Source organism: Clinocottus analis, unplaced genomic scaffold, assembly GCF_023055335.1.
Source record: "Clinocottus analis isolate CAN_PGR_092001 unplaced genomic scaffold, fCliAna1.0.p SCAF_13, whole genome shotgun sequence".
In the NCBI taxonomy this organism is placed as follows: Eukaryota; Metazoa; Chordata; class Actinopteri; order Perciformes; family Cottidae; genus Clinocottus; species Clinocottus analis.
This window is the reverse complement of record NW_027175854.1, coordinates 13,543,710-13,558,546: the sequence shown is the minus strand read 5'-3', so window position 1 is coordinate 13,558,546 and position 14,837 is coordinate 13,543,710. Positions and strand designations below refer to the sequence as shown.

At 44.5% G+C, this 14,837-nt stretch overlaps 1 protein-coding gene and 1 long non-coding RNA gene across 2 annotated transcripts; one reads left to right on the top strand and one right to left on the bottom strand.

Moving 5' to 3' along the window:
* Nucleotides 1-1,726: 1,726 nt before the first annotated feature.
* LOC137784208 (uncharacterized) lies at nt 1,727-3,411 on the bottom strand. The gene is made up of 3 exons (XR_011077380.1): nt 3,329-3,411; nt 2,786-2,854; nt 1,727-2,580 (listed from the first exon to the last, which is right to left on the bottom strand). It is a non-coding gene; the product is annotated as an uncharacterized lncRNA (long non-coding RNA).
* A 2,698-nt stretch (nt 3,412-6,109) lies between these two features.
* On the top strand, nt 6,110-7,141 carry LOC137783874 (GTPase IMAP family member 7-like). The gene is made up of 2 exons (XM_068574217.1): nt 6,110-6,170; nt 6,264-7,141. Exons 1-2 carry the CDS (start codon nt 6,143-6,145, stop codon nt 7,139-7,141), a joined length of 906 nt encoding a protein of 301 aa, XP_068430318.1. The 5' UTR covers nt 6,110-6,142.
* Nucleotides 7,142-14,837: the final 7,696 nt, after the last annotated feature.

Sequence of the window (14,837 nt, the reverse complement as noted above, 5' to 3'; positions counted from 1 at the left end):
AAACGTGCAAAAACTTGAATGTTGTAATGTTGGCGTTGGCCCACACAAACCAATGCTAACATGCTATCTAACTAGTCTAGCAAGCTATTCTGGCGGACTAGTGCCAGCGCATTCTTGGCTAGCATGTCGATGCACAATCAACCAATCAAAAAGTATCGTTTAGAACCTTTCAGTCTCCAAGTTGGGGCCAGACTAATGCTGTGTTCACACCAATATGCTTTCGCTTTAAAACAAACAAGATCCTGTCCACAGTCACCTTTGATGACATCACATGACCATTCATTTACACTTGGCGTGCTTCATTTGCCCAACAGCTGCTGAGAGCGAGAGCTGGAGAGTCAGCACAAATAAGAAAATAATATAAAGTCCCTCCATGCCATCTGTCCCTTTAAAATTAAGTATGAAATATAGTTGGATTCAAAGTGTATGTTTAAAGAGTCCAGCAGCTCTCAGATCCTTCCGGACTGTCTGTACAATAGTTAAAAGTTGATCCACAAAAGGTTGTAGTCCTGCACTTTGCAGCACTCAGAGCACCAGAGGGGTTGCGTCGCTTCATACACTGCATGTGAGACACATCATACACGACCATGATGTGCTTTAAAAACAAGGAAAACCATGAATAAACTGACGGGCAAACAATGTGTGCACTTTAATATGTGTGATTTATTTTAAAGCTGAAGCTGATTCATACCTTAAAGCATTGATCAGAGGAGAACACGAGTCCAGCCTGCTCGTCACATAAGCATCAGGTAGTCTCTCTGTCACTCAGACTTCACTTGTGACTGTCTTGTGCGTCACGGCCTCGAGCGCTCTCAACACACATTTTGAATAACTAAACACAACATAGAAGAGTGGAGCGACGAGTGTATTTTATTGTTCACTTTATTACTGCATGGATCCCTTTGAACAATCTCGATATGTGTCATAGATAACACCAAAACAAGAATCTATACGGCACAGCGCAGCGAGGGGAAACCTCCTCGTCCTGGAGCTGTTTGTACCAGCAGGTCCAGTTGTGTTGGCACTGTGCACCCGCTGCAGGACGTACTCAGCTATGGATTTATGATTCAATAGGTGCTACTCAAGTGTTGCTCTGGTGAGTCAGCAAGTTGATGCCGCCGTGATGAGTAACACAACAGCTAGTGAGCGTGGAGGCCATGCCAGCTGTCTATCTTAAAAGGGAGGAAGAAAGTATGAAAACGTTAACTGACTTCTGCTGCCAGATTAGTGGCAGAACAACACACTGACGTGTGTTGGCACTTTAACAACCAACAACAATCCTCCTTTTCTTTTGCACTTGTCAGACAGCAAACAGCTCAATGCTCGTTCTCGTCTCCTGTTGTATTACTTTTTAGTAAACAAGCATCATAAAAGTAGTTTGTTTGTGGTTCTGCAGACGGACTTGACCAAACAAGAATTCAAACTTTTTACAAATCTGCATGATTTCTTTGTTATTTCGGCATGATTTTTATCCCTTGACTGCAAATATATTCCAGAAAAAAAAGTTTCATTTAGCTTTTGACACGTTACATTGATTACAGCCGCAGCTCGTCGAGTGCGAGTGACACAAATAATACAAATGATTTGGTCAAAACGCATTGCCAAGATGAACTTTATTGGTTTTTCTAGATTCACTATGTACATTTAAACATGTACAGGTCCAGTTACGCAATCATTATCCATGTAATACAAAATACTCAAATGTAAAGTCAGACTGCATATGTAATACACATGTACTTAAAGCTTCTCGTCTTTGCTTGAGGGTATTTCTATTGGGGCAACAATAGCTACAACTAGCATAGCACAACTGACCGAGTTGCATTGTGGGTTGTGGGGGCACCAGGTTTAGACCAGAAGGAAGTATGATGGAATAAAAAAAGCCGATATATCTATATTCTTTCCTGTCGTGGGACAGTGCTGCTCCTCAGCAGACACAGCGAGGTTAAAGCACAGGGCAATTAACTTGGTTTTGGTCAAACTTTCTGGAAATTCCTTCATGTTTTGATATTATCTTGATGAGCTGTTTGACTTGCTTAGAGTTCTTTGAGTTGTTTTGGAACAGGTGAATATGATTGCCGCAAAGTTCAGCCAGGTTACTGAGGCCTTTGTTTGCTTGTATGTACTCCTGCAGACTTCCTGTCAGGTCCTCGCCGTGCGTCAGCAGGAGGATTGTGCTCTCTCTGATCTTCCAGCCAAACTCCTCCTCCAGCTTTTGTAATATTTCTCCCTCGCTGTCCGAGAACCGGCCGAGCTGAAACACCAGTAGCACCACGCACCTCCCCGGCTGGCAGTACCTCTTGCACTCATCCACCTGTGCCTGGGTGGCTCTCAGCTGGTCGTGAAAGAAGTCTGGAGTGTCGACCACTCTCACCGCCGTCCCGAATGGCTTCTCCACTATTTCGACCGCGCACTGCGTCGTGATCGGCACGGAGCTGGCCTCAGATCGGAAAAGGTGTTTTGGATCTACCTTGGCGTTCCCGTGAGTCAGGATGGTGTTTGCTGACGCACTCTTTCCAGTCCCACTCGGTCCCAGCAGAACAATGTTAAATATGTTGTCTGACACATCACATGCACTTTTACCTGGAAGATACAGTTAAGAGCAAAATGTCCACGGTGACAAAATCATTTCGTCAAAAGATCCCAAACCTCAATGCTGGCACATTGTATAATGTTTAAATAACTCCTTGAATTACTTTTGATAAGGGATGCTACAAAGCACAGATGGACGTCACAATTGTCACACTTTCTATCTCGTTATATTCTGATGTGTGGTGTTGCATCATACCAACGTGATCCTCAGGTGCCGGTGCAGCAGAAGACTCTCGTGAGCTGGATGGAGTCATGGAGTTGGCAGCTGTGAGGATGCAAAATACATACCGCTGTTTATAAAGAAAGAGCTTTTTTTTTTTAGAGAGAAAGGCGAGCCAGCTGTTGCTCTGTAACCTGCTTCACTTTCACAAACATAGCTCCAGTTCAGGATGTGGGGTCTCAGCTCCAGAACCAGGGAACCTTTAATACAATGTTCGAGGGTCAAGGTTCAACCTGAATATGGAGAGGAGCACATGCAGCGTGTCCTCTCGGTTCATTCAACAAATGAGTTCTATCAGTTTTTCACTACTGTTTCATCCTACTTTCATTTCCACTGGCATGGAAGAAGAGACGGCTGTAGGAATCAAGGTGCTTTTGGAGTACGCCAACCAACCACAAGCCAAGTAACAGCAGGAGTGTGAAACTATGCAACACTAGCTGCACAAGGCTTCCATCGGCTTTGGTACAATGAGTCAGAACCACTTTAACTAAGTACAAAGTCATTTAAGCAGACATTTACCAGCTCTCGAGGGGTGAAGCTGTGGATAGTCATCACATCTGAAACAGACAAGAGACAAGATGAAAGAGAGAGAGAGATGTCCCAACCTGCTTTGTGTTTGTCCATGTTAGAAATGATATCTATTGCACTGTTGTTGTTGTTGTTGTTGTTGTTGTTGTTGTTGTTGTTGTTGTTGTTGATTGTCTCATCTGTCTAATGTTATGCACCTTCCGCCAAGAAAAAATCCTTGTCTGTGTAAACAGACCTGGCAAATAAATAGTTCTGGTTCTGAGGATACAGTGTTGAGTTCCTAAAGTAAGGAAGGCTCCTTGTGTATGACCTCATCCAGCTCCACCAATCAAACCAGCAGCATTTATGACCTCACCTGATGTCCTCATGACCTCACCTGATGCCCTCATGACCTCACCTGATGCCCTCATGACCTCACCTGATGCCCTCATGACCTCACCTGATGCCCTCATGACCTCACCTGATGTCCTCATGACCTCACCTGATGCCCTCATGACCTCACCTGATGCTCACATGACCTCACCTGATGCCCTCATGACCTCACCTGATGTCCTCATGACCTCACCTGATGCTCACATGACCTCACCTGATGCCCTCATGACCTCACCTGATGCCCTCATGACCTCACCTGATGTCCTCATGACCTTACCTGATGTCCTCATGACCTCACCCGATGCTCACATGACCTCACCTGATGTCCTCATGACCTCACCTGATGCTCACATGACCTCACCTGATGTCCTCATGACCTCACCTGATGTCCTCATGACCTTACCTGATGTCCTCATGACCTCACCTGATGTCCTCATGACCTCACCTGATGTCCTCATGACCTCACCTGATGTCCTCATGACCTTACCTGATGTCCTCATGACCTCACATACACGCACCCACGCACCCACACCGACACCCACACTCACACACCCACACACACAGCTACCTCCTGTTGTACAGGGCAGTCTTCCTCCTCATCACGACCTCCCTGCTGTAGTTCTTGTAGTCGTACTTCAACGGTGCTGAACACCAGGTCTCACAATCGCTGGCCAGGTTTTCACTGGCGACGACCAGCCGCTCGCCGAAGTGTTTCTTCAGCGAATGGAAGCTTTCGAGGTCCTGTAACATGATGGTCAAGTGTTCTGTGATATTTTCTCCGAAGGTTTCCTGGAGTTTGATGATTTGAGCTTTGACTGTGTCCTGTCGTGAGTTGTCTGAGTCTACGGCCAGTATGACGAGGTTCGGGCCCGGTTGAGAGTGCGCCATGCAGTCGATGATCATCTGGTCCTGGTGCAGACAATTCTCTTCAAAGAAGTCAGGGGTGCTGATGATTTTGAACGCTTGGTTGGTTTCCACGACCACGCTGCTGGCCTCCTCGTTAAAAGCACGGTCACTTCTGAGGATGGTCTTTCCAATGGCGCTCTTGAACGGGGCTCTCTTCCCAAACAGAGCGATGACTGACTTCTCACGATACGCTGCTACAGTGACAAACACAACAATACATTAAAAATGACAAAAACTACTCGACAGAGTAGCACCTGTGGCGCGCCTCTCGACTAACTCCTTCACAGTGTGATGAAGAACTGCAGCTCTGAACGGACGCGCTCGTTCTGAGCTGAACGTGAACGTTCTGTATCTCCGCCGGAGCGGGAAGGACGCCATGACTCTGAACTGGGCCGTCTCGTTCACCATCAGCATTCATATTTATATATGAATTATTTACCGGAGCACAGTGTAAAAATAGTTACCATAAAAAGATCTGCATATTGTATTTTACTTTTACTCCTAACAGTACAAAAGTATGCACATCAGAATGTACTTACAAAAAGTAAAAGTTCACTTATTATAAAGAATAATCCACTTCACATAATACATTTATCATTGGATTATAATTATTGATGCATTACTGCTTTCATCCATGTTGCAGCTGGTAAAGGTGGAGCTCATCTAAACTACTTTAATGATCATAAATACTTATTACCACATCATACTTTATTAGTTATATTTTGTAATACAAGTCTGAATCTGCAAAGTAGCCTTTAACTTATATTGTAACATTTATTTATGAAGTTAAAAGTAGAGATTCTCCCTCTGAGATGTAATGAAGTATTATTACAGTAGTACTAGTACAGTAGTATTAGTACAGTAGTATTACCACAGTACTTGAGTAAATGCACTTTGTTACATTCCACCACTGCAAAACCTGTTCCCTGCAACTCTATTCAAATACACCTAATTTAAATACACCTCATTTAAATATGTATACTTTAAATACGCATAATTTGAATATACATGAGCAGTTCCAGACGCAAAACTAAAATACATTTTCAGATAATGCTTGAATAAATCATAACCCTCCCACCCCCTCCTCACACACACACACACACACACACACACACACACACACACACACACACACACACACACACACACACACACACAGTTGAACAGAAGACTGGAGCATCACTTACGGGGCGATCCCTTTTTAGAAGTCATGTCAGCGGCTCAGTGGCGATCAGTCAGCTTCACTGGAGGCTCCGGATCTTTTGGCGTGTCAGACTGGAACACACAGGTATAAGAGGACCCACCCTGTGGGCGGAGTGCTGGAAGCAACTGCCCACTAAAACAATAAAGAGATCGTTTGAAAGTCATTCATAAGCAGTCCAGAGAGAGAGAGAGAGAGAGAGAGAGAGAGAGAGAGAGAGAGAGAGAGAGAGAGAGAGAGAGAGAGAGAGAGAGAGAGAGAGAGAGAGAGAGAGAGAGAGAGAGAGAGAGAGAGAGAGAGAGAGAGAGAGAGAGAGAGAGAGAGAGATGGGTGCCAACTCCTCGCTCCGTCGAGGTGAAGCTTCATCATCTTCCAAACTCCTTTCCTATTGCAGTCAGCAGCTGTTGTGTGATGTGTGTACTCTGTGTGGTGTGTTTCTGTTCGCAGGGCCTCCGCTGAGGATCGTGATGATTGGGAAAACGGGAGTGGGAAAGAGTGCGGTGGGTAACACCATCCTGGGTCGACAGGCTTTCTACTCTTCGGCCAGTGCGCGGTCGGTGACGGAGACCTGCAGGGCTGAGCAGACGTCGCGCGGCAGAGAGCTCCACGTGGTGGACACGCCCGGGATCTTGGATACATCGAAAAGTCCAGAGAGCATCAAGAAAGAGATCGCCAAATGCATCCAGGTGTCCAGCCCGGGCCCTCACGTCTTCCTGCTGGTCATCCAGGTCGGCAGGTTCACCAGAGAAGAAGAGAACTGCGTGCAAGCCCTGGAGAAGATCTTCGGACCAGAGTCGTCCAAGTACATGATCGTTCTGTTCACGCGGGGCGACGAGCTGAAGGACAAAACCATCAAAGAGTACGTGCGGAACGGCCACCCCAAACTGCGAGAGGTGATCAACAGGTGCGGAAACCGGTACCTGGTCTTCAACAACAAGAAGAGGTTCAAAAAGGCTCAAGTGGTGAAGCTGATCAAGAAGGTGGACAACATGGTGGCGGCGAACGGAGGACAGCACTTCAATGAGGAGATGTATCAGGAAGCGGAGCGGACTCTGAAGGAGAGGAAGGACCTGGACCCGACGGGCCAGCAGCTGTGCAACTTCTCCTTCATGGCGGAGCTGTTCCAGAAAGTCCTGCTGTTCCAGGCCATGCTGGCCGCTGCCGCACAGAGCGCAGACTCCAGCGCCACGCCCCCGGGCCCCAGCGCCACGCCCCCGGGCCCCAGCGCCACCCAACCAGCTGACCTGAACATCAGGTCGCGACAAACCAGCAGGCTGCAGTCTGCATCAGACAGCTTCAGTGCCAATGAAACGGTGACTATATAGTTGCAAACAACTCAAACAAGGAGTTTTACAGCTTATTGATTTGCTGCTTTTCTTCTTGGCTTCTTGTGTTTTTAAAATTAATCTCTTTTTGAAAGATATGGTCTCATTGTTATTGATATTTACTTTTATAAAAGACATGCTTGATTCATTTGTTGAAATGTTAATTAAAACCACCTGTTAATAATCTGGACTGTCTGGTTTAGACTTTTCATGAATGATTTGCATTTTAAATCTATCTAATGTCAGAGCATGTCATCTCTCCTTTGGACCAAGTGTAATTTTTCTCTCTCACAATTTTACAAAATGTAGATATTCTGTATGTAAATGACCAACTGTTAGACCACATACAATATTCCTATTAATAACTTGCCTTGATTTATACATATTCATAACGTTTTTATTTAAAGTTTACAATAGCAATTCTGTTTCAGTGTTAATGAATGCATAACTGGAACTATTATCAATGCTGCATTTAGAGATCAGTTATTAATTCATCTGGAAAAAAATATCTCCAAATAAAGATAGTTTCAGCCACAGAACCAATCATGTAATCATTTAATTATTATTGAATTATTTGATTGCAATGATTATGTATTTGTCACATGAGGTTTCTCGTTGTCTTTCGTCTGAAGGGAGGACAGAGGAGCCTGACTGAAGGTTGACAGCTCACAGCTCGCTCTACTGCTCATCGTGTACATGAACCAATACATTGTGGAGCTTTTCTTTGGTGTCGCTCTGGACTAAAACACATGGCAGATAAAAGTTTTGTAGTCCTGTGTCATGGTGACACTTGAACTAAACGATATGAAGAGTATTTCTATTTAGTTTTACCGGGTGGCCGAGTCTCGGCCTTCTGTGCTGTGATTGGCAGATTATCCAGCTGTGGCTTCCTGTGCTGTGACACGAGCGTAGACTGCATATAAATATGGTCAACGGTGTTGAAAATAAGTTGTAAAATCTGAATCATTTAGCACCTGGCTACATAGCTCGCTTGCTAAGTCCGCTCAGTTTTCATGCTACGATGGCTACAAACAGGGAGCCAAACCAAGTCGCCTCTCCTCTGGCTCTGCACTGTGCTCTCTTCCTCTGTGACGACACTGTGCGAACGAAGCATTAAGTTGTTAAATTATACAAATTGAGTGTCTGGCTTCATCGCCTCACGGCGTTCGCGCAGCAGGTGGACACTTTGGAAGCCTCCCGACACGACCGTGTGACGATCAGCTGTGCTCCGTCAGGTGAGGATGCCGGGGCCCGTGTGGGGTTGTGCAACCCGCTTCATCTGAAGCACTTCAGGTGCAACTCCTGCCAAACCCCAAGCTCAGAGTCCTTGTGTGTGGCCCGCAGAGTCTGACTGTGTGCTATGGACACCAGTTGTGTTGACAACAGTGCCAACAAAGACAAACATCCTAAACATCTAAAACATCCTCGCGTGTGAAACCCGGCAGAGCAAAAGACTCAATCCACTGATTGGAAGCACCTTCAGGTACGTGGACAATGACGCCAAGACACGCGATGTAAAATCCCCAGACTTGCTCCATCTGCCTCTGCAACTGGAAAAACAAAAGTTTGGGCCAAAGAATTGCTGAAAGGGAGGCGGCAGTGTCACTGGAAACACTGCCACAACCTGCTTTATCATTTATTAATATACTTCTAACAATAACGTTCAGATGTGTCATTTTAAGAGGAAGTCATTTGCATAATATTGTTGTTTTGTGGGTTTGTTGGGAGCATTTAATTGATAGTGTTAACTTTTGTCATTGTTAATGTTTGACTATAAAGGTTCTGCAAGATAGCAGACAGACCAAATAGTTATGTATTTCCATGTAGCATATTCATTTGTATTTTAGCCTGTTAGTAGAATAATAATGCATACAACAATAAAATACATCTAAATATTCTCATACTAAATGTGAAGTCTTTTTCTGTCTGCAAACGCCTCTCGAACTGTGAAATGGAAAGTCATTGAACCGGCAGTCTTTTAGTTCTGTGTGTGTGTGTGTGTGTGTGTATGTGTGTGTGTTCATATGATGTTGATCCTTCTGAGCGAGATGTGGAATGTGGACCGTCCTGCTGAGCAGCTCCGATTCTGCTGCGTTTACATTGAGAGGTAACCTCCTCGTCTTAAAGCCAACAGACAAGGGATGGAGAAAGTAGGACCCAAAACGCCGGAGAACAGTTCAAAGAATATTTCATTCCAACAAAAAAGGGAAAAGGGTTTCCAAAAACAAGCCAGATTCTAACGGAACGGAAGAAAACCCCGGGACGCGGACACACAGGATAGACAGTACGACCCGACAAGGAGACAAACAGGGTTTCAATCCACGAGGAGGTAACGAGACACACGTGGACACACAATCAGGAACCAGGCAGATAGACAATAGGCTCGTTCCAGATGAGCCAGTTCTGCGCAGAATCGATCACCGGCGATCGACTCGCAATGCATGCTGGTTAGATTTGTGTCCGGCTTGCTCTAACGTCATGCACATGTGGTCAACGATACTCTCACGAGAGCGAGGCGGCCGTCGATTTCAGAGACAGGCGCTGCAGCAGCTCCCCACCGCCTGACTGGCCCAGTGCATGATGGGAAACGCCTGGCTGTCGCCACATCAGAGAGCTGATTGGCTCTTAGATCTGACAGCAAACACCGCGTGTTCTAGAAAATACTTATTTTATGTGTAGTTGTAAAACTTAACACTGGATTGTTGACTATTAGTTTGTAGGTGTTAATAATAATAATAATAATAATAATAATAATAATAATAATGTATAAGGTGATATTTATTTATTAGCATCTGTAAATAAATATTTTATAGAGAAATGACAACTATCTTCACATATATGTATATAAATGTTTAAATAAATTATGACATCCAACAACTACTTTATGGCCAATATTGTGTCCGCAATTCCAAAAATAACATAGTTAAATAAAAAGATATCAAAGTTTAGACCACTGTGAAAAGTAAAAGTATTTTATTTTTGAAAATCCCATCTGTGTGACCTCAACATGAGAAAAATATTCTTGGACGTCATCATCTGGAAAATCAGCAACACAACAGCAGCCACTGTTACGCCATCTGTAGTCAATCAGAATCAGTTCCCACATAGTAGATCTGCTCCATTTCAAGCAGGTGTGTGTAATGAATTATTGTTTGGGTATAAAAGCACCTGCAGAGCCTCAGTTTGACCTGCAACAATGGAGGAAAAAACTATTATAATGAGAGTCAACAAAGGTGCCATGCAGGTGACAGTGAGCAGGGGAACTGAGGCTCGACTGGCAACTATTTGAAAAATGTCTTTAATAAACTAAAACTCGACAAAACAAGGTTCACCTGAACCACAACTCAACAATCCCTTGCTGATTTTTGCCTGGGTTCCAGACCCAGTTACCATGAAGCGCCTCCCACCACCCTGTGACACACCAGCTCCAAAAATGTGTAAAGAAGTTTAAACTAAAAGTAGTGTGAAGGTGTATACTTTCCTTAAATAAGGCACAGGTTGTGTCTCTGTACTGAGATGCCTCTTGGTTGTTGGGCTGCGGTGGAAGTGGATCATCAATGTCTGGTCTAAGTTGAAGAAGACCCTGCTCATCTTCATCAAGCTGGTCACCTGAATCCAAACAAATGTTGTGAAGAATGCAGCATGCTGTGACAGTTGCACTGATCTCTGCCACTTCTTTCATGTGCAGACATTTGATCCTCCTGAATTTGGTTTTTAGGATCCCAAAAGCATGCTCAATGGCCACACGAGCTGCAGTGAGCTTGAGGTCAAAGCGCCTCTGCCTGGCGGTCAGGTGCCCATTATCCCTGTAGGGTTTCATCAGTTGTGTCAACAGAGGATACACTGAATCACGTGCATTCCCTCTGGGACAAGGGTCTGAGGATCCTCTTCCAGTAGCCGTGCAACATCTGTGTGGCGAAATGCTCTGGCATCACGACTACGGGCGACTGTGGCTGGTGGTGAGCAGGATCGTCTTTTAATCAGAGGATCGGTGGTTTGATCCCCGGCACCGCTAGCCCATGTCGGTGTGTCCTTGAGCAAGACACTTAACTCTAAATTGCTCCCGTAGCTGCGCCTACGGAGTATCAATGTGTACGAATGGTTGACTAAACTGATGTGACACCTTGAATGGTGGCTCCTCCCGTCAGGGTGTGAATGAGTGAATGATGTCATGTAGTGTTAAAGCGCTTTGGGTGGTCGGAAGACTAGAAAAGCGCCATACGAGTACAGGTCCATTACCAACATCTACGTGAGAGAAGCGCCGTTCACTGTCACAGAATCCGGTGAGCATGACCGAATACAATTGTTTTGTTATATCAGGCTACGGGATTGTTGCAATGTCGTTTAACAATGGGAATGTGGCATCCATCAACAGCACAGACTGGCTGTTTGAAAGTGTAACTGGGATGTGTGAAGTGTTTGACCTTTAGGCCTCACGACGCGATGGGACGGATGTATAGCAACCAGGGAACAGAAGTGGTGGAGATGTGTTGAAAGTGTAGATTTGTAAATGTTGAATCTGTCTGCCACACCCTGATATGACTCCTGGTGAGACCGAGTCCACAGACAGGCGAGAGCACTGTGTAACAGGGGTAGTTTGGTTTTCTGTCTGTCCATGTCGTGCGGTCCCAGCGTGGGCATAACGTCCTAGTTAAAAAGGAAAAGAGTCACACTGACGTGCAAATATCAGATTATAATTGGGCCATTAAAATGCCGTAGATAAGCCTCCCTCCACGCGTCCTCTTGAGTCTGAAATGACTTTGGAAGTCAGTCACACTGTACAGACAACCTCCTCAACAAAATGCAGTATTTTTGGAACCAACCAAGCAGAAGATTAACGAAGCCGATTCTTTACAGATTTCAAAAGAAGCAATCATTGCAATTGCTGATCACTGAAAACCCCACAGTGCCATCCTTTTTTATTAAGTAAGAAAAATACTTTTTTTTAAATTACGTAAAAAGAAATTCTTTGATTTCTCCGTTGTTTATAGTTTTATAATTTTCCTAACATTTGAAAACCCTCCATGAGTATAAATGCTAAATTGACTGGAACCATGAACGTATATTCTGGTTCTTTTTCAATATTTATATAAGATAAAACATATCACCTTCTCGCTCCATGTCTACCTTCATGGATAAGTAATGGAATCTCTTCTGCCTCAATTTCATTGACGATCAAGAAAGCAAACGCTATAAAAATGAGTGAATAAATAATTAAAAATGACTTCTCATCTTGTGAAGAAGACGTTCAAACCAGTGATTAAAAAGAATAAAATCAATACAGAATTGTACACAATGTTTTTAATGGAGTCACGTGATGTCGCAGCAAAGTGCTGTCATTCATATTCACACCATCAAGCCCTGAAGACTCTCACACTCAACCAGTTAGCAGCTGACGTCAGTGAGTCCCTGAGGGCTCAGGGCGTGAGGGTTTGGGGTGGAGATTGGGATTGGGCCTTCGACTTGATCACAGTTTTTTGTCAACGCCTCCCGCGGCGGCCTCCTGCTCTCGTCTGGATTCTAGGCGAGGCGCAGCTCTAACGAACGAGCTCCAAAAGCTAGACAATCACCAGGGCAGGAAGTGCAGAGACACAAGACAACGAGACCTACATCCTACATCCAGACCTACATCCTGTATCGCAGCCGGGTGTCTTCACTGCATCGTAAGAACAACAAAGTGTATGCCTAAACAGCCTGTAGTGAGTTACACGCTGCACAGTGATGGTGTGTGGCACACATGAGACATGGGAACACTGTGTCCGTCTCTATTTTTACCAGCAGCACCAGCAGCACATGCTCCCAGTATATCTGTCAGTCGTACAAACGTCTGCGCTGTAAGTCGTCCAGGCTAAGGATATCTCATGTGTGTATGAACATGTCACACATTAGAACATACTGTTCAGGCTCTTTAAGTTTCTGCTTCACTTCCTTCCCCTTGCTGTGGGGTCAAAGTAAATCTTCAGCTTCAATGTGTAAAAGTCATATTTGACCTCAAACCATAAAAGATCTTCAGGCTTCATCAGTTTAGATGGAAGCCCATTTCAGAAAAAAAGACACATTAGTGCCTGAAATGAATGCACATCAATATAATATTATGGTAAATCAGAAGTCTGATCATGTTTTTAGATGATCATCATTTTGAGTTTGCTACCATCTTGTCATTTTGATTGATCGTCTCATCCTTTTGTGCGTTAACGTCGTGCAGTCTGAACACAAACAAGACCTTCAGCCTGGAAACCATGTTCATGCTGTTGAGTCACGTTCAAACCACGTGAGAGATGTTTGTGAGGTTTTCCTCATGACGATCATTACATTTGACTGAGTTTATGAACATATTTTAACATGCTGTTGTTCCTCCACAACCAACTAAGCAACCTAACTTATTAGGGTTGGTTTGTATGGTAAAGGACAAAAAACAGCAATTATAAAAAGTTTTATGATACTTTTTGATAGTATCTCATAATTGTGTTTCACTTACTAACTTGTAAATTAAATGTTTCATCTTCTGCTTCTCCATGTTTAGTTCTGAGTCCTGGAACAGAAAGTAGACCAGAACCAGACCACCTGAGGGGTCTGAAGTTTCATAAGGTAGACCAGTCCCAGACTGGACAGTTCATAAGGTCGACCAGCAAAGACCTCAGAACTGGAGTGATGTGATCCACTTTCCTGGTCTCAGTGAGAACTCGAGCTGCAGCGTTCTGATTGACTTTTTACAGAGGCCTGTGAACGCACCATTACAGTAGTCCAGTCTACTGAAGATAAATGACCTCTGAACGCACCGTTACAATAGTCCAGTCTACTGAAGATAAATGACCTGTGAACGCACCGTTACAGTAGTCCAGTTTACTGAAGATAAATGACCTGTGAACGCACCGTTACAGTAGTCCAGTTTACTGAAGATAAATGACCTGTGAACACACCGTTACAGTAGTCCAGTCTACTGAAGATAAATGACCTGTGAACGCACCGTTACAGTAGTCCAGTCTACTGAAGATAAATGACCTGTGAACGCACCGTTACAGTAGTCCAGTTTACTGAACATAAATGACCTGTGAACGCACCGTTACAGTAGTCCAGTCTACTGAAGATAAATGGCCTGTGAACGCACCGTTACAGTAGTCCAGTCTACTGAAGATAAATGGCCTGTGAACGCACCGTTACAGTAGTCCAGTCTACTGAAGATGGACAAGTTTCTCCAGATCCTGTCGAGACATAAGTCCTCTAACCCTTGATATATTCTTCAGGTGATAGTAGGCTGACTTTGTAATTGTCTTGATGTGGCTGTTCAGGTTGAGGTCTGAATCCATAACTACGTCTAGATTTCTTGCTTGGTTTGAGGTTTTTAACATCAGGGATTGAAGCTGAGCGCTCACTTTCAATCTATATCTTCAGGACCAAAATCAATGCCCATGTCTTATTATTTCCAGACCGTGGAACAGCATGCCGGTTCCACAGCGGCGACGGTGTTCCACGTTCCTCGTGTCTGCATTCTGCTCGTGAGGAACAGAGGGTCACACCTCAAACTATGCGAGCAGTAAGGGGAGCTCGAGGGTCAGAGGCCACCAGAGATGCCTATTCAACTCTCCATCACACCAGGAGACACTGTCACGTGCACACGTCCAAACAACACCCGTGCACATGCGATTAAAACACATACACACTTGTTTTAATGGCAATAAAACAAGACTCCTGGTTG

Bases quoted from the DNA above. Each gene is read 5' to 3' on its own strand.
- LOC137783874 (XM_068574217.1), top strand. From the start codon at position 6,143: ATGGGTGCCAACTCCTCGCTCCGTCGAG. The intron at 6,171-6,263 runs GTGAAGCTTCAT...TTCTGTTCGCAG, and splicing joins CAACTCCTCGCTCCGTCGAG to GGCCTCCGCTGAGGATCGTG.